The 24,055-nt window shown below is 50.2% G+C and overlaps 1 protein-coding gene across 2 annotated transcripts in view; it reads right to left on the reverse strand.

The window, feature by feature from the left end:
- Positions 1-24,055, reverse strand: part of LOC137424447 (heterogeneous nuclear ribonucleoprotein A/B) — a 67,799-nt gene that overhangs the window by 33,763 nt on the left and 9,981 nt on the right. For both annotated transcript variants that reach the window (XR_010983928.2, XM_068111915.2), the window contains exons 2-3: positions 15,051-15,219; positions 14,566-14,724 (exon numbers count right to left, since the gene is read on the reverse strand). Coding sequence is in view for 1 of the 2 variants with exons in the window: in XM_068111915.2 (XP_067968016.1) it covers positions 14,566-14,724; positions 15,051-15,219 (328 nt within the window). In the remaining variant the exon portion in view is untranslated. The remainder of the gene's footprint in view (positions 1-14,565; positions 14,725-15,050; positions 15,220-24,055) is intronic.

Raw genomic sequence — 24,055 nt, forward strand, 5'->3', positions numbered from 1 at the left:
GGGGGTGAGTTGCTTGAAGGATGAAGTGGGACAAATCATTGTCGACCCAGATGGAATTAAAGGAAAATGGAAAAGATATATGGAAATGCTGTTGAATACAGAGAATGAATGGGATGGCAACATAGAGAGTAACCCAGTTTTAGGACCGACAGAGAAGATAACTGAGAAGGAAGTTGAGGAAGCGATAAAAGCAATGAAGGGTAGAAAAGCGGTAGGGCCGACGGGAGTTGTGGGAGATATGTTGAAGGCAGCAGGAAGTTGGGGTGTGAAGAGAATGACAGAGATCTGTAATCTGGTGGTGAAAGAAGGCCGCATTCCAGTGGATTGGGAACTGAGTACCCTCGTCCGTCTATACAAGGGGAAAGGTGACCCTCTGGAGTGTGGCTCGTACCGAGCGATAAAGTTATTGGAGCATGGAATGAAGGTATTGGAAAGGGTGTTGGAGAGGAGGATAAGGAAGAAAGTGAAGATTGACGAAATGCAGTTTGGATTCATGCCAGGAAGAGGAACGACAGACATGCTTTTCATTGTGAGGCAGTTGCAGGAGAAGTACATGGAGAAGAGGAAGAAGTTGTTTCTTGGGTTTGTTGATCTGGAGAAAGCATTCGATCGGGTTCCACGCAAAGTATTGACATGGGCATTGAGGAAGTTAGGAGTGGAGGAATGGTTGATCAGAGTAGTGATGGCAATGTACAAAAGAGCGCGCACAGCTGTAAGGACGAAGGACGGGAACAGTGGTGAGTTTGAGGTGAAGGTGCGAGTGCATCAGGGGTTGGTACTAAGTCCACTACTATTTGTAGCTGTGATGGAGGTGCTGGCTCAGAACGTAAAGGAGGGTTTACCGTGGGAGTTGTTGTATGCAGATGATCTGGTGTTGATTGCGGAAAGTATGGATGGACTGAAGGAAAAGATGAACACGTGGAAGGAATGTATGGAGACAAAAGGTCTGAAGGTGAATATCGGAAAGACGAAGGTGATGGCAAGTGGAAAAGCATGTGGTGAAGTGGAAAGAACTGGGAAGTGGCCCTGTGCTGTGTGTAGGAAGGGTGTCGGAGTGAACTCCATTCAGTGTACAATGTGCGCTGAATGGGTTCATCAAAAATGTCGTGGTCTGAGAGGGTCATTAACCAGTGTGGCAGCTACATTCAAATGTAAGGTGTGCACAGAGGGAGCTGTGCAGATGGAGGAAATGTTGAGTTGGATCTTGGAGACGGCGTTAAGCTGGAAGGTGTGAAAACATTTTGCTACCTCAGAGACATGCTCAATGGAGAAGGTGGATCAGACTCGGCAACGGTTGCTCGAGTGAGATGTGCATGGAAGAAGTTTCGGGAACTGAGTGGCGTGCTGATGAGGAGGGGAGTGTCGTTGAAGCTGAAGGGAAAGGTGTATGCTGCATGTGTGAGAGGTGTTATGATTTATGGGAGCGAGACATGGGTAATGAACGTAGAGCAGCAACGAAGGTTGGAAAGGGTGGAAATGCGAATGGTTCGATGGATGTGCGGAGTATCGTTGAGAGAGAGGAAGACAAATGATGAATTGCGAAAGATGATGGGAATAGAGCCTGTGATTGATGCTGTGAAGAGGAACAGGTTGAGATGGTTTGGTCATGTGTTGAGGAAGGATGAAAGTGACTGGTTGAGAAGTGATGGCAATGAATGTAGAAGGAAGTAGAAGACGGGGAAGACCGAGAAAGACTTGGCTAAAGATGGTGGAAGAAGAAATGCGGGCAAGGGGGTTAACAAGGAGAGATGCAGAAAATAGGGCAAAATGGAGAAGATTGTCATGGGGACCGCAAGGCTAACCCCCGCTCTAGCAGGGAAAATGGCCTTTAAAATGCATGTTGTTGTTGCGGTCATGTGACTTCAAGTAGGTCAACATGGCGGACTTGGTAAATTCCTTCAAAAAGCTTCTTCCCCAAACCCAAAAGTCAGAATGCTACCAACTTTGGGTTTACAACATTATGCCAGTGTAAGGATGTTACATTCCGGAGGTCATGCTGATCACGTGACTGGAAGTGTTAAAATGCCCGACTGTCAATTTTTGGGAAAATTGTGTAAATTCCTTCAAAAATCTTCTCCAGACTCACCAGTCAGAATGCTACCAAATTTGGGTTACAACTGTAGGCCATGGCCCAAATAAGCTGCAGGTCCAGTGGCCCTATTTTTCCTTTTCTTTTTTATCAACGAGAAGACTTCCTGGTTTTGACAGAACTCGGTTTTTTGCTTTTGCTAAGGTCTGGCGTACTGAAAAGTGATCCCTGCCTAAACAATCAAATCAAATCAGATGAACAGAAAAGGTAGGCTCTCATCTGCAGCAGAAGCAACTTTTTGGAGAAGATACTCCAACTTTAGTTTTGCATGCAGCAGAGGGGACTGACTTCTTTTTTTCCACACCATCCCTACATTGAAAAGGGTCAGTGCACTCTCTGATTAACAGCAACACAACTCGATTCATCATGTTTGTGCCAGATCTGTCTTTACGCTCGGGCATCTTTGGAGTGATAGCTCTGGCAGGGAAAGCCTAGCCTTTTGGAAAATGAACCTCGGTCATGTCAAAATATTTAAATGACATGCAATACCACAACAATCCTTTCAAGTATCTGCAGTCTACCACCATGCCTTTCACAAGTCTCGTGCATCCACTCTTCATTATTTGACTCTGACCCACAAGTAAAACACGATAGACGATTTAAAATATCTTAAAACCTTTCCTACCCTCATAAGCAGCAATATTTGGACATATATATTGTTACGGTTTTTAGAACCTTCTCTTTGTAAATTTTGGTAAATGTTCCCTTATAAATAATCCCCAGTAAATATCCCCATTATTTGGCTAATATTAAAGATCGCACCCGAGTTAGTCCATGTACAACACGTAGAACACCATAGGACCTCTCTGTAGTTATCTCATTATTATGTGTTTTAGTTAAGGATCTGTTCCCAATAGTTGAATCGACGTTGCATTAATCAAATAGCCTCGGCCCCCTTGCAACCACATTCATTTTGCGGCAATAGCCGCCCTCCAACTAAGTGCGCGCCTCTGCGAGCCGCAGCCGCCTTAGCGCCCACAAGGCGCCATTGAACACGTGGTAATCTGGAGGAAAAATGGGAGTGGGTTCGAGCGCCAGGAACGAGGCTTGGCCTGTCAATGTCTCCTCAAGAGGTGGAGCCAGCAAGCCCTCGCCGGCCAACCAGGGCCGAGGTGAGACGACTGGTAGGCGTGTCCTCGGAGCCGGCGGCTGGATACAGGAACGCCCAATAAAAGCGGCTGGGGAGGGACTGCTTCACGAGATGAGTGCGAAGGTCCGAGATACAAGGTACCAGATGAGGATACAGCTAAATCATAAGGCAGGAGAGTGGGTCTGTTGACGGCGACAATACTGCAATATATTCGCATTGTCCGACCGCGTAAAACCGATACGTGCAGCTGCCGCCGGCTTTCGCCTCAAGCCCGGAGCGTGACCTGGAGCGGATCTCGACGCTGTGCCATCTGCCCGGACCTTCCTGCCCTGCCATCTGCTTGGACCTTCTCCCCCTTCCAGCCATTCCTTCCTGCCATTCCCTATTCGTGTGAGTCTGTTTGTTCTGTCTGGGCGTATGATAATATAAGACTGTTTTTAAGGTTGCCCTATGTCCTTTTATTTCCTCTCCTTGTATATTCCCTTCTTTCGTTTCCTCTTGTAGATAGTGAATAAACCTGTGTTCTTTCTTACCCTTTTGGTTTCTTCTTCCCCCGATTGCTTTAGTCCTTTCCCAATTGAGTACCTGTGGCACGATTCGGCCAACGCTCGGAGTCGGGTTTAGTCTTTTGTTAACGGCCCGAGTTGCAGCGCGCTTCGCTCGGCGCATCCATTCACGCTGCGGCCCGGGTGGGAGTGCCTCCTCGCTTACGGCCGGTGGTAGTAATTGGGTAGTAAGACGGATTGGGCTTACAACCCTACTTATCACCGACCGGAAGTGACGTCATACTTCCAGGACCGGCAGACGGCCAGCTTAACAGGACAAGGGGATTAACCCCCCCCTTGCTAACGGGAGTGCCGTCCCCCGGATCCGTAACAATTGGTGTCGAGGAGTGGGATTTGGACCCGAACCAAATTTTTAAAACATCTGAGAAATTGTCAAAATTTTGAGCGGCCGAAATTTTATTAACACCACCAAATTTAAATTGTGCCATGGCTGATCAAGGCGATCGGGTGCCGGAAGGGGAGAATGAGGAGGTAGAGGCGACCCAGGACCCCAGGGAGGCAGTGGGAGTAATGGAAGAGGGGGTTGAAGAAGGTGTAACAGTGGGGGTTGCAGGCGCACAAGATGGCGGCGCCTCGCACGTGATGCCAGGGTACATGCAAGCCTTCATGGCGCAATTCATGAAGGAAGTAAGGGAAGTAAAAAACGAAACCCGGGAAATGAAAGAAATAATGGGCGCCCAAAAGAATGACACAAATAAAATAAATGGGAGGATGGATGCAATGTGTACTGGATGGATGCAATAATGCCCAGTGTGTACCCTGGATTAGAATAGGTACACCATATCCCTGCGTGTTGTAAGAGACGACTAAGAGGGTTGGCATCAGGAAGGGCATCCGGCCATAAAAACATTGCCTCAAAAAGAGAACCATGACAATTACAACTACATATGGGCAGGATACAGCCCAAAGTGGAGATCGGTTTCTGAGGTTTGGGACATGGACTGCAGGGACAATGACAGGGAGATCAGGAGAAGTGGTGGAAGTATTGGTCAGAAGAAGAGTGGACATATGTTGTGTGCAAGAGACAAGATGAAAGGGAAGTGGTGTGAGAATGGTGAAGGGTAGGCAGGGACAGAAATACAAGTTTGTGTGGCAAGGGTGCCTGGAGGGCGTGAATGGTGTTGGTGTCCTGTTTTCTGAGGAGTTTGTAGACAGTGTGGTGAGTGTGACGAGAGCGAGTGATAGGTTGATGATGGTGAAAATGATGATTGGAAAGCCTTTGGTGAACGTCATCTCGGGATATGATCCGCAGGTTGGTCGGAGCGATGAAGAGAAGGACAAGTTCTGGTGTGCGATAGAGAAGCTGATGGAAAACGTGAAAGATGAGGAAGTTGTTGTGGTAGGAGGAGACCTAAATGGACATGTGGGAAGAAGTATGGATGGTTTTGAGGGAGTTCATGGGGGTTACGGATATGGTGTGAGAAATGAAGGTGAAAGGATTTTGGAGTTTGCTGATGGAGCCGATTTGTTGATTTGTAATACTCAGTTCCAGAAAGAGGATAATAAGCTTGTTACATACACGTCAGGTGGGTCGACGACAACCGTTGACTACCTGATGGTGCGTAGGCGAGATAGGGGGCACCTCTGGGACACAAAGGTGATCCCGGGGGAGGAGGCTGTTTCACAGAAGCACTTGGTTGTCTGCGACATAAGGGTGAAAGGTGCGAGGAGAGCTCGGCGGGTGAAGTTCCAACCGAGAATGAAGGTGTGGAGGTTGAAAGAGGTGACAGTAAGGGAGGCATTAAAAGAGAGGCTGAGTAGGGTAGAGGATGATGTGGTTGAGCTTGAAAGTGGTTGAATGTCAATGAAAGCTAGTCTGTTGGGAGCCGTTGGTGAGGTATGTGGATGGACAAAAGGACCACCGAGGCACTCGGAAACATAGTGGTGGGATGATGAAGTTGGAAAGAGGATTGACGAGAAGAGGAAGAAGTTCAAGGAGTGGCAGAAGGCGAAGGGTACGGGAGCAGAAACAGCAGAGCATGAAAGTTATAAGGCAGCCAAGAAGGCTGCAAAGAAAGAGGTAGCAAAGGCGCAGGAGGCATGTAGGAAAATGTTCGGAGAACGCTTGGATTCGGAAGAGGATCAGAGAGCAGTATTCAGGATTGCAAAGCAGATAGCGAAAGAGGTGTGATGTGATGGGGGTGAGTTGCTTGAAGGATAAACCACCTTTAGAGGCCATTTTCCCCGCAAAGCGGGGGTTGGCCTTTTTCGGGAACCATGGTTGTTGTTGTTTTTTGGTCCCCTTTTTGAAGCAATGTTTTACGGCCGGATGCCCTTCCTGACGCCAACCCTTTTTGCCGCCTTTAACGACAAACAGGGAATTACCAGTGAACTGGTACTCAATTAGCCGACCTCGGAAGGATGACAGGCTGAGTCAACCCCCCTGGCGTTAATTCAGCGATCGACCGGGATTCGAACCCAGGATCCTAGGATCCTAAGCCGGCACCCTAGCCGCTAGCCCAACACCAGGGTTCCACCAGGCTTGAAGGATGAAGTGGGACAAATCGTTGTGGACCCAGATGGAATTAAAGGAAGATGGAAAAGATATATGGAAATGCTGTTGAATACAGAGAATGAATGGGATGGCAACATAAGAGATTAGAGAGTAACCCAGTTTTAGGACCGGCAGAGAAGATAACTGAGAAGGAAGTTGAGGAAGTGATAAAAGCAATGAAGAGTAGAAAAGCGGGAAGGCCGACGGTAGTTGTGGGAGATATGTTGAAGGCAGCAGGAAGTTGGGGTGTGAAGAGAATGACAGAGATCTGTAATGTGGTGGTGAAAGAAGGCCGCATTCCAGTGGATTGGGAACTGAGTACCCTCGTCCCTCTATACAAAGGGAAAGGTGACCCTCGAGAGTGTGGGTCGTATCGAGCGATAAAGTTATTGGAGCATGGAATGAAGGTATTGGAAAGGGTGTTGGAGAGGAGGATAAGGAAGAAAGTGAAGATCGACAAAATGCAGTTTGGATTTATGCCAGGAAGAGGAACGACAGACGTGCTTTTTATTGTGAGGCAGTTGCAGGAGAAGTACCGTACATGGAGAAGAGGAAGAAGTTGTTTCTTGGGTTTGTTGATCTGAAGAAAGCATTCGATCGGGTTCCACGCAAAGTATTGACATGGGCAATGAGGAAGTTAGGAGTGGAGGAATGGTTTATCAGAGTAGTGATGGCAATGTACAAAAGAGCTGTAAGCACGAAGGACGGGAACAGTGGTGAGTTTGAGGTGAAGGTGGGCGTGCAGCAGGGGTCGGTACTAAGTCCACTACTATTTGTAGCTGTGATGGAGGTGCTGGCTCAGAACGTAAAGGAGGGTTTACCGTGGGAGTTGTTGTATGCAGATGATCTGGTGTTGATTGCGGAAAGTATGGATGGACTGAAGGAAAAGATAAACAAGTGGAAGGAATGTATGGAGACAAAAGGTCTGAGGGTGAATATCGGAAAGACGAAGGTGATGGCAAGTGGTAAAGCATGTGGTGAGGTGGAAAGAACTGGGAAGTAGCCCTGTGCTGTGTGCAGGAAGGGTGTCGGAGTGAACTCCATTCAATGTACAATGTACGCTGAGTGGGTTCATCAAAAATGTAGTGGTCTGAGAGGGTCATTAACCAGTGTGGCAGGTGCATTCAAATGTAAGGTGTGCACAGAGGGAGCTGCAGATGGAGGAAATGTTGAGTTGGATCTTGGAAACGGCATGAAGCTGGAAGGTGTGAAAACATTTTGCTACCTCGGAGACATGCTGAATGGAGAAGGTGGATCAGACTCGGCAACGGTTGCTCGAGTGAGATGTGCATGGAAGAAGTTTCGGGAACTGAGTGGCGTGCTGATGAGGAGGGGAGTGTCGTTGAAGCTGAAGGGAAAGGTGTATGCTGCATGTGTGAGAAGTGTTATGATTTATGGGAGCGAGACATGGGTAATGAACGTGGAGCAGCAACAAAGGTTGGAAAGGGTGGAAATGCGAATGTTCGATGGATGTGCGTATCGCTGAGAGAGGAAGACAAATGATGAATTGTGAAAAATGATGGGAATAGAGCCTGTGATTGATGCTGTGAAGAGGAACAGGTTGAGATGGTTTGGTCATGTGTTGAGGAAGGATGAAAGTGACTGGTTGAGAAGTGATGGAAATGAATGTAGAAGGAAGTAGAGGACGGGGAAGACCGAGAAAGACTTGGCCAAAGATGGTGGAAGAAGAAATGCGGGCAAGGGGGTTGACAAGGAGAGATGCAGACAATAGGGCAATATGGAGAAGATTGTCATGGGGACCGCAAGGCTAACCCCCGCTCGAGCAGGGAAAATGGCCTTAAAATGCATGTTGTTGTTGTATGGATGCAATGGGCGGTCGATTGGAAGAATGAGGGGACAAATTTGAGGGATTAGAAAACCAAATTGGGGAATTGAGAAATGATACGGGAAGCCAAATTGGGGGAGTAAGGAAAGAGATGGGAGAAATGAGGGCTGATAGTGAGGGAATGGAAAGTAGAATGGGGGAGCGATTAGAAAGCCGAATTGGGGGGCTAGAAGGCAAATTAGGGGGCCAATTGGAGGACGTGGGTAACCAAATTGGGGAAATGAAGGATGGGTTAACGGGGTTGAAAAATAGAATGGCCGCCCAGGAGAACCAGATGGAAGGGGTGAAGAATGGGTTAACGGGGCTAGAAGACAAAATGGGAGGCAAATTGAGGGAGATGGGGGAGCAATCCGCCCGGGAAATTAAACAGATGGGGGATCAGATAGAGGAGGTAAAAAACGGGTTGGAAAGTAAATTGGATGCCCAAAGGAATGATTTGGAGCAGATGAGGGCGGCATCTACCAAAGAGATGGGGTAGATGGGGGAGGATATAAGGCGCGGAGTGAGTGAAGAGGTCGCGGGGGTACACGAGGAGGTGAAGCAGTGCGAGGAGCGCATGGAGAGGGAGATGAGGAAGAGTACGGCGAGGTTACAAGGGGGTATAGAGGAGTTGACGCAGGGAGTAGGGCAGCTGACAGTGGGACAGAAGGAGCTTGGGGAGCAGGTGGAAAAGAACACGGCGGTGATAGGAGGGTTGAAAGCGACCCAGAAGGAAATAAAGAAAGAATTAATAGCGACGAAGAAAGATTGTCAGATGGTACAGGAGGAGTTGACAAAGAGGTTGGACGAGGTGACAGACGTTGGAGACAAGAGAGAGAAGTTAGGACGCACATAGAAACGACCAAGGTGGCCTTAGAGGGAGAAATTGAAGGGGCGCACCGGGAAATAAAGGAGGTGAAACAGAAGTTAGAGGAGGTGGAAGAGGGGGTGAGTGAAATTAAAAAGAGACGGAGGGAAACTAGGAAGGAGCTGAAGGAGGAAGTGATGGAATATATGAAAGGTCTGTGCTCACAGTGTGATGATGTGCTTACTGACCAAATGAAGAGTTTGCAGGTGGCGGAGGAGGAGCGAAGAGGAAGAGGCGCCGAGGTGAGTGGCGATATGCTCGGAAATGTCTATGGTGTGAGGGGAGGTTCAGCGAGCTTGGGTGTTGGTATGGACCAGGGCGTTCGTGAAAGGCCAAGGGTAAGGTGTGCGACTGGTCCGGAGTGTATGGAAAGAGAGCGTGTGCAAGGATGTCCGACTATGGGGAGTGCGAAAGGTATTGGTGAGCCAGGGTGTGCGGTGGTGATTGGGTGTGTGCAAGAATGCACCCCCATGAGTGGTACGGAGTATGTATCGGGAGAGGGTGCGCAAGAAAGGTGTATAACGGAGGGGTGTGTGAGGAAAAAGTGTGCGCCGAGGAGTGAGTGTGCTGTCGAGAGTGAGAGTGAATGCACGACAGAGTGTGGTGGTGAGAGTGACACGGAGTGCGAGTTGGTTGTGGCGAGTGAGAAAGAATGCACACCTGGAATGGTCGAGCGTGTGCGGGAATGCACACCTGAGTTGGTGGTGAAAGTTGGTGGTGGCGTGATTGGGTGTGCAAAAGAGTGCACACCCATGGTTGTCACAGAGGATGTGACCGAGGAGTGGGCACGAGGTGTGTTGATGAAGTGTGCGAACGACGAGTGTGCGCCAAGGTGTGCGGTGGTCAGGTGTGCAACGAAGTCTGTGAGCGGAATGAGTGTACCTGGGTGGTGTGTAAGAGAAAGTGCAATAACAGAGTGCATGGGATGTACGGAAGGCGTTGGCGCGCGAGAATGTGCGAGTATGGGAAGAGTCGCGTGTGGATGTGAGCATGCGAGTAAGGCAACGACGTTGACCGGGGCAGCGGTTAGGCCGACGCGAGCTCTCGGTCCGTGCCGGGCTTTGTGTACTGCGGGAACCGGCGAGGGTCGTAATCACGGTGGTTTCAAAAGAATCGCCGTGCGCGATCCGCCCCAGGCCCCGCCCTGCACGGTCGGTTCCGCGCTTTGCCAGGCAAAGCGGGCGGCCCAGTTCGAGGGGAGGTAGGAGGGGTTGGAATGGCGCCCCCTTGTGGTTGCGGCGTTCCGGCCAGGCAAAATTGGGCCATCGGGCAGGAGACCGAAAGGCTCCGCGCCGAGGTGGACCTCGGAATCTCGGCCCCACGAAACCTCCCCTGCATCGAGTGCCGGACGGACCCAACCGCAGTAGACAAACCACCCGCATTCATTGCTCGGCATTGCGAAGCCGAGCTTCGAAAATGTAACGATGCACCGAGGCTCAGTTTAATGGACTGGATAGCGATGGTAGTAGTGATAGTGATGGCGAATGGTAGTTTTACCATTCACCTCACATCACCACAGGGCACATGAGCATTCGTTTTTGGGGTGGCTGTGCAAACTAGCCCGGGAGGGTTAGGATAAAATGATAGGGATTTAGAGATGACTTTAGGAGACTTGAGATTTAAGTAGTGACATTGTACAGGGAGTAGGGGACGTAGGTAGATTAGCTGGTTGATAACGACGGGGGAGTGCTTAGTATAAGGGAAGACGGGGAGCAGAAATTGCAGAAGGGAGTAGTCAGATTAGATGATGCAGTGTATGATTGAGTAATTGTGAAAGTGTGTGATTGGCATTGTATTGAAGTGAATGGTCCTGGGAGGAAAGGAGGGTGCAGGTGGCACCAGGTGTGTGGGCACAGGTGTGCAAATACAGGTGAGAATGGTTGTGGGGAATAAATGGTCTGGAATGAATGGAGTATAGAATGGATGGTGTGGAGTGAGAGTGTGAAAAATGTGGAGTGGGAGTGCATGGTGCGAATGTGTGAATGGGGGAAAGGTGGACCCCTTTCATGAGTACCCGGAGAGAGTAGTTTAAGAGTAGGTAGAGGGTATAGGTAAATTATGGTGGATATTGACGTCTGTGGTGCGTGTGTAGAATGGTGTTTGGATGGGTGCATTAGTAGCGTAAATTGGCTGGGCGCGTGGCCTGTTAGTGGGTATGGTTGAATGGGCACTCCGCCACTGCTAGTCTGTCGGCCAGATGAGGCCGCAGGTAGGCTCTGGGAGCCAGTCGTGTTCAGTGGGGCCCGAGGATCCAGGGACGGACCCGGGTAGCCCGACGCCAGAGAGGGCGGTAGTGGGGAGAGAGCCAGAGGGCCTTCCCCAAGATAGGTTAGGGTAAGGAGCAGGTAAGCTCGGGAGGCAACTACGGTGGCGGAGGTGTGCAGGCCTGCTGGGAGCGCCACACGACCCAGCCGTGAAATTGTGCGAGAGCACCGGGAGTTGAATCGGGGGAGTGAGGCCCCAAATTGGTGAGCGCCACAGATGGTCAGTGGGAATTGGTTTTTCGAACCGCATAGAGTAAAGTGGCCAATAGTTTGGCAGGGAAAGACCCCGGATAAATAACCACCTTTAGAGGCCATTTTTCCCCGCAAAGCGGGGGTTGGCCTTTTTCGGGAACCGTGGTTGTTGTTTTTTTGGTCCCCTTTTTGAAGCAATGTTTTACGGCCGGATGCCCTTCCTGACGCCAACCCTTTTTGCCGCCTTTAACGACAAACAGGGAATTACCAGTGAACGGGTACTCAATTTGCCGACCTCGGAAGGATGACAGGCTGAGTCAACCCCCCTGGCGTTAATTCAGCGATCGACCGGGATTCGAACCCAGGATCCTAAGCCGGCACCCTAGCCGCTAGCCCAACAGCAGAAAGACCCCGGATAGTGTAAAGAATGGTAATGTCATTTAGAAGATAGGGAGAATGAAATCCCTTCGCACCATATGCAGCCACTCGCCAAGGTGAGATAGACTCCACACCATGATGTTGTATTCGTAAATGTTTGGTTGGATTGGAAGACGCATCATGACGTAAGTGTGACATTGTGCTATAATTCCATGGATTGATGAGGAATTGGAATTGGGGGCAAATTTGGATTAGAGGGATTGGTAACCAATTTGGATTAGGGGAGATATGGGGAAGACGAGACAGAAGTGACGAATTTGTAAATGTGTAGAATTTTGCAAATACGGGGTAAGGGCAAGGGTAGGGTAGGTGACGGGGGGGGGGGGGGGGGGGGGGGGGGGGGGGGGTGACGTGCAGTAGGGACAAGCTTTCTCCGCTCGCTCCCATGCACACCTCACCTTGCATTACCTTGTATTAATGTGTACCCTTGCGACCTTGCCCCGATACTTGCTGTGTCCTTCCTTCCCCACTCACGGCTTGTTCTTTTGGGTCCGGGAGGAGTGCGCAGGTAGCCGCAGTTGTGTGCCCGAACCGCCGCTGCCTGCCTGCCTGGACGGGTACACCACTTTATGGACCACACGTTTTGTGGCCGCCCACCTTATGGACCACGGTTCTGTGGCCAAGCACCACACTGATGGACCCCACGTGTTGGGGCCTGACCCCTCTGCTGGGACCGGCCAGGATGGCCAGAGAACGTCTTCGCTTGCGGACCTCGGTGATGTGGCACTAAGCCATGCAGGTGGACCACCTTAAGTTGGCCCCTGCTGGCCACAATTTAAAAAAAGTGGACGCGTTTTGTGCCCTTTTTATTACCACCAAATCGGCCGCAAGTAAAGAAGAGGAAAGATCAAGGAAGAAACATCAAGAAACATCGGCCAGCAGAGCAGGAGAAACAAGAACAAGGTCATCAGTTTGTTTTTATTGTGACGACTGTGGTGCTTTATTGTACTTATTGGTGCTTTGGTGCACTTTTTGGTGAATTGTAATGCTCTTGTTCTCGGGGGTGCACTGCAATATCAATTGTGCATCCCCGGGCATGTGGGTATGGTGTATCGGTACAGTGCAGTGCATGCTCCTTCCTCTTTCAAAACATCTTTTTGTCTCCCAAAAGGCAGGTCCTGGGTTTGCATGTACATAATTAGTGTCTTGTAAATAATGCTCCCCACCGGCTTTATGTGTAGTTTGGAAATAATTCCGTGATTCGGTTATTCTGTGGGCGTGAATCTGTTAGGTAGGATGCAACGCAGCAGGGGGACATACTTAATTGTTTTAAAACTGTCGCACTCAGGATGAGGTTAATAGTAGAGGGTTACTACACCTGAGTGTCACATTAAGTTAAAGTTCTTTCCGGCCGGGACGGCCCTGGAGGAGAGACGGGTGCTGTGTTACGGTTTTTAGAACCTTCACTTTGTAAATTTTGGTAAATGTTCCCTTATAAATAATCCCCTGTAAATATCCCCATTATTTGGCTAATATTAAAGATCGCACCCTAGTTAGTCCATGTACAACACGTAGAACACCATAGGACCTCTCTGTAGTTATCTCATTATTATGTGTTTTAGTTACGGATCTGTTCCCAATAGTTGAATCGAAGTTGCATTAATCAAATAACCTAGGCCCCCTTGCAACCACATTCATTTTGCGTCAATAGCCGCCCTCCAACTAAGTGCGCGCCTCTGCCAGCCGCAACCGCCTTAGCGCTCGCCCACAAGGCGCCATTGAACACGCAGTAATCTGGAGGAAAAAGGGGAGGAGTGGGTTCGAGCGCTAGGAACGAGGCGTGGCCTGTCAATGTCTCCTCAAGAGGTGGAACCAGCGAGCCCTCGCCGGCCAACCAGGGCCGAGGTGAGCCGACCGGTAGGCGTGTCCTAGGAGCCAGCGGCTGGATACAGGAACACCCAATAAAAGCGGCTGGGTGAGACTGCTTCACGAGACGAGTGCGAAGGTCCGAGATACGAGGTACCAGATGAGCATACAGCTGAATCGTAAGGCAGGAGAGGGAGGGCAGAGGAGAGTGGGTCCGTTGACGGCGACAATACTGCAATATATTTGCATTGTCCGACCGCGTGAAACTGATATGTGCAGCTGCCGCCGGGTTTCGCCTCAAGCCCAGAGCGTGGACCGGAGCGGACCTCGACGCTGTGCCATCTGCCCGGACCTTCCTGCCCTGCCATCTGCTTGGACCTTCTCCCCCCCTTCCAGCCATTCCCTATTCGTGTGTCTGTTTGTTCTGTCTGGGCGTATGATAATATAAGACTGTTTTTAAGGTTGCCCTATGTCCTTTTATTTCTTCTCCTTGTATATTCCCTTCTTTCGTTTCCTCTTGTCGATAGTGAATAAACCTGTGTTCTTTCTTACCCTTTTGGTTTCTTCTTACCCCAATCGCTTTAGTCCTTTCCCAATTGAGTACCTGTGGCACGATTCGGCCAACGCTCGGAGTCGGGTTTAGTCTTTTCTTAACGGCCCGAGTCGCAGCTCGCTTCGCTCGGCGCAACCATTCACGCTGCGGCCCGGGTGGGAGTGTCTCCTCGCTTACGGCCGGTGGTAGTAATTAGGTAGTAAGACGGATTGGGCTTACAACCCTACTTACCACCGACCGGAAGTGACGGCATACTTCCAGGACCCGCGGACAGCCAGCTTAACAGGACAAGGGGGATTAACCCCCCCTTGCTAACGGGAGTGCCATCCCCCGGATCCGTAACAATATATATTTATTTATTTTTAACTCGCATAGCATACCTCTCCAAAAGTGGCAAAGTACTCCCTAATTGTATTCTCCTCTGTGTCAGGGCTTACACCTCCCACAAATATCTTCTTTGCCGCTTCCTTCTTCATGGCCTTGGCACGCTTTGGATCAATCACCCGTCCATCAAGATGATGGTTTTTCTGGGCTAGCACCTATCGAACACAGAAACAGAGGAAAGAAAAAGAGTATGTAATAAAAAAGAAAAAAAACGTATATCCTCTACACATATACTTTTAGTCCAAAAACGTTTCACAATGTTTTGGAGTAGTCCGTTTTGGAGTAGTCCAAAAACACAAAAGTTTGAATTGTCATTCTCCACAAGGCTGGCCCTTCCATATTACAACAGAAGTCTGCACACATCTTTATGACATCGATGTCCTCTCATTGATGCCCACCATGGTATTTCGCATGTAAAAACGAACCATAAAGCTAAAAAGGATGCAACTTCAAAGCACAGGACAACATAAATTACACATACCTCTTCCACCGCTGCAGCAGTGCGAAAGAGGATGAATCCAAACCCCCGAGATCGACCAGTGACTGGATCCACTTTGATGGTGCAGTCGACAACCTCTCCAAAATTAGAAAAGTATTCTCGTAGGTCTTTCTTGGAGGTTTCCCAGCTGAGACCACCAACAAACATCTTTCTGTAGGGTAAAAGGAAGGTTTTAAGGGTGATAAAGTTCACAATTATAAATATTTCACACCAGTGGTAAGCCCCACCCTCTACAAATAGATTGTAATTACAAGCTTGATCTACAAGACATTCCTTGTTAACACGAGGCAGTTCAATCAATATCTGGAAGGAACCAGAGATACCCTGTACTTTCTTTGGATTATCAATCCCGTATAATCAATGGATTGATTAATCCAATGCAAGAGGTGCCATGGAACCTGCCCCAGAGCTACACACACAAGTTCTCCTATTAGTGGTGGCACTTGGCAGCAAAAACTCTGTTCAGATCCGGCTCGGAAATTTTGGGAGAAATTTGCTACGCGAACCCGGATAAATCCAATTAACTAAATAAATAAACACGATTGAGGGTCACGGAAGAGCTACATTCAAGGTTATGTAAAACGATCACATGGGGTACACGGCAACAAAACCAACACCAACACACACCCACACACACACACCGAGAAGGGCACTCGGAAAAGCGCAATACCTCTGCCCGGCTGAACAGTTTACATTTTGTATCCCACTGATGGGTCGGATTTGGATTTGGACCTGAACTGAAATCGAATGAGCTTGTTCTTGTTACTTACCCAACTCATCCACCAAATTTTGTCATAACGTGTCCATATATTTTTGAGATTTCATCCTATACTGTATATCCTTTCTGGCCCAAATCACTCAATGGTGAAGAGTCACTTATAAATTCTCTTTTGCTGTAAGCTTGATGATTAGCAAGCCTGGTAGCCCAGAGGATCCGTCCACCACTTGAAGTGACTCTTAGTGTGGTATGAGGTGTCATGAAAAACAGCTCCCGTGCGATTTGCGTGCTAAAATTGATTTTTTTGCTTTGTTGGATTTATTTTAGGTCAATTTATTCGAAAATAATGGGGTTCAAATTTTCCGACCCCTGGACCCCCTTTTAAGGGGTGTTTTGTTTCCAGTGACCCCCGGGACTGACCATGCGACTTTCTCCCCTAACAACTGAGAGATTTTATCGATCTCGGGGTCGTCAGAGAGGTTTTCGATGACGCTAAATCCATTTATGATACTTTCGAAGCGACTGGAAGTGGCGATCCCAGATTTCCGTTCACCAAAGATGCTAAGGTCAAGGTCATTTCAATTGTAGCAATAAACTTAGGCATGTAATACCTCTTTTTTATGGTTTTCAGGCACAGGAAGACGTTTGGTGCAGTTATTTTTGCGATCTAGATGCCCTGTCATGAGATAAGGACAAAAAAATATTGGTAAAATGCTCAAGGCTTTTTTTTTTTCAGAAAGAAGGCTGACAGAAACTAGTACAAAACCATCTAAAGGTCATGTCTGAGAAAAACAGCGTGTGCATCATCTGCAATGAGGGAGCTACATCAAAGCAGAGACTGATAAACAATCCTGATATGATTGGCGAACTTATTTATTGTGCTAACGAGCGACTGTCTTTGGGTCAGGGTGATATTAAGCGACTTACAGATCGGTTAGCTAGCTTAGGTGAATCTGAACGGAAATCAGTATGGTATCATAGCGAATGTCGAAAACCCATCGTCAACACAAGCATGATTGAACGGCTAAGGGTTAAACGAGTCCGGTTTGATTCTCCTGCATGCCCTGCGCGTGGGCCTGGACGACCTTCCAGTGTGGTTGACTCTACCCGACCTAAAAGAACAAAAACCATTCCGAAGGAAAAGGTGTGTCTGTTCTCGTCATGTAGCTTTTGTTCTAACTAGGGCATGCCCGTACGTGGGTGCCCATTCCTTGCCAAAAAAAAAAAAAAACGCTACCAGAACGCTCTACCCCGCCCGTACGCCCGTAAACAAAAAAAACAACGCTCTTCGCTTCCGCCCTTCGCTCTGACTGAATTGGGAGAAATAATGCGCATAAGAAATCGAGAAATTATTATTTTCTCCGGAAGAAATCGAATTACGAACCGTAATGGCGCACGCGCTCGGCTCGGCTCGCTCTCACATCGGCCACGCCTACGCAACAACGCGTTCTGTGATTGGCTGCCGGAAGTGCAGTCTTCACTGTCCGGAAGGTCGCAAATCGCAGTTACGATGAATCGCAAATTAGTTTTAATTAGTTTTAAAACATAGTTTAACGGCAACATAGTTTTCCAACGTGAAATAAATGAATACGCTCTCAAATGTGCCGTCCGAGGCAGAGTCTGTTCGCCACGTTCGGCACACGTGATAGCTCGCTGCTCTCTGATTGGTTGAATCGTTTTTTGGACATAGCTCGGTAACTACTTCTCCGATTAATATGAAACCTTGAAAAGGCACATCCTCGGGTCCCCAGCAATATACCTGGCAAGTTTCAAGTATATCGGACCCGTGGTTGTCGAGAAACAGCGGTCACAGACATACAGACATACAAACATACACACAGAGATTACTGGAATTATAGATAGATAACATATCAGAACCTCTCCATCGCGTTTACTCTGACAAGATGGGTGAAAACTTCCTCGAGATAAAGCTCAAGACTCAGGATGACCGCATCAGAACTTGCGTGTCCGAGTTAGAAGACGCTGGGGATGCCTCTGCTCTTGAAAAATACTATCATAGGTAGTGCTGTTAGCTAGATTCAAAATCCCGTCTCGGAACCGTCTCGATAAATTTTCAATTTTCATAACGGGATCTCGGATCGGCTCGGTTCCCGGCAAAGTAAAAAAAATAAAAATAATAATAAATAAATAAATATTAAGGCTTCAAAAATAATGGAATTTCATTACAATATATTGTTGCGGATATGGGATTTGCATCCATCCATATCCGCTTGTAAATATTCCCCTATTTCCTCAATACTTCCCAACTATCCCCAATCCCCCATTCCCTAGTCCCATTTTCTGTAAACAACACTCTGTAGACCCGACCTCCCCCTATTTCCCCCATTAAATGTCGTGCCCAGGTTCACCGCATCTCATGTAAGACAACTATAGGACATCTTGCTAGTTATTCTTAGTCTATGTCAGTTAAGGACTCGTTTCCATTAATTCTGACCCTTCGTTGCACCAGAATGTGATTGTATGGCACCGTTAGGAAGTTTAGGACCTCCCAATACCTCCCCGCAGCTCTTCCTCACGGTTCAGCAACAACAACAACAACAGCAACGGCGGCGGCGTGCACAGGGAGTGCGCGTCCTCACTCCGGCTTGGTTGGTAGGGGGTGTTGGGAGGGCATGAGGCCTTCCCAGCGAGCCGCCATCGAACATGTGCTCGACGGGGTTACCAAATAGGGGCTCCCTGTCAGCTCCTCGTCAAGGGCGGAGCCCGGTAACCCCCGCACCCAATGGGAGCGGCGGACCGGTCCCATCTGGGGTGGAGCCAACCAGCCGAGGGCGTGTCACTCCCCGCTGAGCATGCGCAGGAAGAGGGAGGTGACGTCAGATGCGCGCTGAGCTTGGAGAAAGAAAGACGCCACCTCCGAGCGCTGTGAGGCCTCCCTGCATCTCTTGGACCGTGCTTGATCCTGTCCCCGAGCCAAGGTGCACCTTGTGCTATCGAACTACCTGTCCTTCCCTGCCATCAATCCCTGTGTAAGTCAGCCTTGTTCCGTTTGTCTGTGGTCTGTCTGGGATAAGATAACACTGTAACTAAGTGCCTATCTCTTCTGTGCCTTTACCTCACTACCTTGTAATCTACCCCTTTTCTCCACCACTAATTATACCCTCCTCCGGAGGTCTTGAGAACTGTACCCCTTGCGTCGTTTCATTTATCCCAGTCGTTGTGTCCTTTTCCATCATTGATTTAGCATAGCGCGATTTGGTCAACGTTTGGGTGGAATCGGGGTCAAGTCGGGGAATAACTGTTAGGTCGCGGTAATACACCACCGCTCGGTCGAAATAACATCTAACCGCGATCCGTAACAATTGGTGTCGAGGAGTGAGATACGAGGCCCGAAGCGCGCTTAACGCGCTCAAAATTACAAGCAGTTGGAAATTGTTTTGTTTTACAAAAAACCCGAATTTTGAAAGTCGCGCTATGGCAGATCAAGACGGCTGGGTTCCGGTAGAGGAGAGTGAGGCAGGGTCGATCCAGGACCAAATTGAGGGACAGGAGGAGAGCGAAGCAGTGAGGGCGGCAGGTTCGCAAAATGGCGTCCTCGCGCACGAGGTTGCGGGCGCGCAAAATGGCGCCTCGCACATGGCTACGGCGGCCGCACCCACTGCACAAGTGGGAGGGATGGCCCAAATGCAGGCCCTCATGGAGCAATTTATGGTACAAATGCAGGCGTCCCTCAACCTGCAGAAGGACGAGATGAGGGCTAATAGTCAGCAATTGGGGAATCGGATGGATGCTCAGAGTGAGCAAATGAGGGCTGATAGTGAGCAAATGAGGGCTGATAGTGAGCGATTGGGGGGCAGAATGGGGGGCAAAATGGGAGAAATGGGGGAACGGTTAGAACAAAGGATGGGGGCCCAGATCGGAGGGTTAGGGAGTAGAATAGAGGGATTAGACAATAGATTAGGGGAAATACAGGAGGGGTTAACGGGGGTAGCAAACAGAATGGCCGCTCAAGAGAATCAAATGGAAGGGATGAAAAAGGGGTTAGAGGGGTTAGAAAACAGTATGGAAGGCAAATTGAGGGACATGAGGGACCAAGCGGAAAGGGAAGTTAAACAAATGGGGCAGCAGATAGAGGGGGTCAGAATGGGGGTAGAAACTAAATTGGATGCTCACAGGGAGGAAATGGAGCAGATGAGGGTGGCATCTGGGCAGGAGATGCAAGTGATGGGAGAGGAGATCAGAAGAGGTGTGAGTGAGGAGGTCGGAGGAGTGCGCGAGGAGGTGAGGCACTGTAAGGAGCGCATGGAGAAGGAGGTGAGAAAGGGGACTGTAAAATTGCAAGGTGGTATAGAGGAGTTGACGCTGGGAGTAGAACAACTGACAGTGGGACAAAAGGAGTTGGGGGGCCAGGTAAAGAAGAACACAGCGGTAATAGAGGGTTTAAAATCGACACAGAAGGAGATGAAAAAGGACGTAGGGGTAATTAAAAAAGAGTGTCAGACGGTACATGAGGACCTGACGAGGAAAATGAACAAGGTGGTAGAGGTGATGGAGGTTAAAGAGCGGGAGGTGCGGGAGCACATAGAAAAAAATAAGGTGGAGTTAGAGGAAGAACTTAAGGGGGCGCATGAGGAGATGAAGGAGGTGAAGCAGAAATTAGAAGAAGTGGAAGAAGGGGTGAGCGAAATTAAGAAGCGACGGAGAGAGGATAAGAAAGAGATAAAGGAGGAAGTAAAAGAATTGGTCCAAAGTCTGTGTTCGGATCGTGATGATGTGCTCATTAACCGGATGAGGGATTCGCAGGTGATGGAGGAGAAGCGAAGAGAAAGAGGACCCGGTGTAAGTGGTGACCAATATGGTCGTGCGTATGATGCGCCAGGTGATTTAATAAGCTTGGGGGTCGAGATGGACCCGGATGTTCGTGAGAGGCCAAGAGTGTGGTGTATGGCTGGTCCGGAGGGTATGGAACGAGGGTGCGAGCGAGAGGGTCCGGTGATGGGAGAGGTGCGAGGTGTGAGTGAGCAAGGTTGTGGTGGTATGGAATGGGTAGCGGGTTGCGGAAGTGTGACCCATGCATCGACACCAACAGGGGTAGTTTTTAGAGGGACAGGGGAGGCACGGGAGCCCCTTGGGGGTAATGTACTGTGGGGGCCCGGCCGGTTCGGCCCCGCGCTGACCCCGCAAGGGGCGACGCACGGGGTCCGGCAGGCGGGCAACGACTCGCATACGAGGTGGTCCCACAAGGTCCCACTCGCGCCGTATGACGGCAAGAGTGATCTACGCGCGTACCTGGCGCAGTTTGACTGTGTGTGTAAGGGCAACGGTTGGGGTGAGGACGAAGGTGGAGTACACCTGGTGGCCGCATTGCGCGGCGCGGCGGCGGAGGTGCTGACGGCATTACCACCGGGTGCTCTCACCCTGCCAGCCCTCCGCGACGCCCTAATTAATCGATTCGGCATTGAACAGCAGAGCGAGCTTGTTAAAGCTCAGCTCGCGCTGCGAAAACGCAAGCCCCAGGAAACCATCGGGGAACTTGCCCACGACATTCGCCGCACAGTGGGGATCGCACATGCTAACATGGCAGCGGATTCCCGGGAAAGCCGGGCGCTGGACCATTTTATCCAGGCCCTCCCGGATATTGAGCTCCGGCAACAGCTCGCCATGTGGCGCCCGCAGACTCTGAGCCAGGCGGCTGACGCTGCAGCCCGTTGGGAAGCAGCGAGGCCCCTGGCCCGGGGGAGCGAGCGTCACGCAATGGCGGTCCGCCAGGTGGGACCCCCGATGGAGGGCGGACCCCTTAGGGGGCCTGCCCCCGACGTGAGTCCTGACCTGGCGGGCATGGTCCGGAGGCTGGTGGACCAGCGCCTGGCGGGACCTGGACCATGGCAGGCGGCCCCGGAGGTGGCCCGCGGTGGACCACGAGCGGGTAATCCAATTCGGACCCCCGGGAAATTTGGAATTCCGGAGACAAGCACCTTATCAGGTGAGGTGCTATACTTGCAACCGTCTGGGTCACCTGGCACGGCACTGTCGAGCCACGCGCCGGGATGATCCCCGGTGGTTGAGGTCCTTAACTCCGCCCAGGGGGGAGCGGGTTAGCCGACCCCAGACACCCCCCCGCCAGACCCCGGGAAACTAGAAGGGCTTACACCGGCGAGCAGGCGCCCCCGTGGATTGCCTCGGCTTTAGATGCCGAGGCGGGACCCAGTACCTCTGAATAAGGGGGGCTTATTAGTGCCAGAGGACTGGGGGATTGATGAGCGATGGGCCCGGTGGGTAAGGGTGGCATCCCTGCCACCCTTCCCATGAACGGGGGCAAAGGAGCACTAGTTTATGGGGTGTATGGCAGCGAAAACTAGCCCGGGTGGGTTAGGATATTGTGTGTAGGGATCTAGCGAAGATGACATTAGGTAACGTTAAGGTTAGTTAGTGACAAGGATACCTGTAGTGGGGACGCAGGTAGATTAGAGTGGATGATAATGACGAGGGAGTGCAATAGTTTAAAGGGACGACTGGGAAGCGCAAGTTTCAGAGGGGAGTAGTTAGATGAGATGATGCTGTGTGAGAACTGGACAGGTGTGTGGAGCAGTGTATGAGTAGTGAGTGTTGTGGATCAGCGCGAATGCGCTTGGGGGAGAGAAGGGTGCAGGCGGCACCAAGTATGAGAGCACAGGTGTGCAAGTACAGGTGTGTGGAATACATGGAGTAAGTGGTACGGAGTGGTGTGCATGGTGCGAAGGTGCGGATGGGGGAAGAGTGGACCCCTTTTCACGAGTACCCGGGGAGGGTAGTTTAAAGAATAGTTAGAAGGTATAGGTAAATTGTGGTTGGATATTGGCATTTGTGGTGCGGTTGAAGAATGGTATTGTGGATGGGTGCATTGGTGTGGTGAAATTGGCTGGTCGTGTGGCCTGTTAGTATGAGTGCGAATGGTTGGGCACTCCGCCACTGTTAGATGTCGGCCAGGTGAGGCCGCAGGTGGGCTCTGGGAGCCGTTAGTGTCAGTGGGTGCCTGAGGATCCCGGGTGTGGATCGGGCAGCCCGTGCCAGAGAGGGCACTGAGGGGTGAGAGTGCGAGAGGGCCTTCCCCAGTTAGTTAGGTTAGGGTGAGGAGCAGGTGAGCTCGGTAGGCAACAACAGTGGTGGAGGTGTGCAGGTGGGCGGACCAGCTGGGAGCGTCACACGACCCAGCCACCGAAATTGTGCGGGGGCACCGAGTGATGAATCGGGGGAGTGAGACCCCAACTTGAGAAGCACCACAGTTTGGTCAATGGGAATTGGTTTTTAGAACCCATAGTGTAAGTTGGCCAATGGATTGGCAGGGAAAGACCCCGGGTAATGTAAAGTTGTTAAAGTCATTTAGGAAATAGTTAGGATTGATGAACCTGTCGCACCATACGCAGCCACTTACCTGAGGTGATGATGATGACTCCACACCTGTGTTCCTTTGTTCTGTGTTGCAGGAAAGGAGAATTGCTGTGTGGATTTGTGAGACGCATCACGACGTGGATGAGACATTGGGGTGATTCCATCTCTCCCTCCTTAGGAGGGACTGATGATGAATTGGTGATGGCAAATTTTGATGAGAGTTGGAAATGGCAAATTTGATTGGTTAGGAGGGAGAGAAGACGAATTTGGTTTATGGGAGGAACGGGGAAGACAGTAGGGACGTTTGTTGATGTGTAAAGTAGATGTTTATGGGTAGTGTTGTGTTTTGTGGATACAGTAAGGGGTAAGGGAGGGGCAATGTAGGTTACCTGGTGGGGGGGGGGGGGGGGGGGGCGTACGGTAGGAACGTACCTGTCTCACCTGGTTCCCATGTGCCCCCAGTGTGCATTACCTTGAATTGCGTGCACTTTTGCGCCCTTACCACCTTACTCACTTGTCTTCTTTTGTCTCCCACCTCCGAGGATCTGGCTTTGGGGCAGAGAGGAGAGAGAGGTGCTGGCTCCGCAGTTGTGGGCCTGTACTTCCGCTGCTTGCTGCCTGGATCGATACACCATATGGACCGCAATTTTTGTGGCCGCCCACAATGGACCGCAGTTCTTTTGCGGTCAAGCACCACCCGTGGATGGACCGCTGGGTCAACGTGGCACCTATGCCATACAGGTGAACCACTTTTAGTTGGCCCCCCTGACGGCCACAATTTAGAAATGGACGCGGTTGGCGCCTTTCTTTATTTCTAAAGAAGCCAGAAGGCCAAGTGCACTCCAAGAAGGCAAGACCAGCGGCAGAACATCGGCCGGCTGCGACACCACCGGTGACCATGGACACTTGATTGTGCATTTATTATTGAACACTTTATTGG

The sequence above is a fragment of the Myxine glutinosa genome, chromosome 4 (genome assembly GCF_964187855.1).
Source record: "Myxine glutinosa chromosome 4, kmMyxGlut1.1, whole genome shotgun sequence".
NCBI classification, from domain to species: domain Eukaryota; kingdom Metazoa; phylum Chordata; class Myxini; order Myxiniformes; family Myxinidae; genus Myxine; species Myxine glutinosa.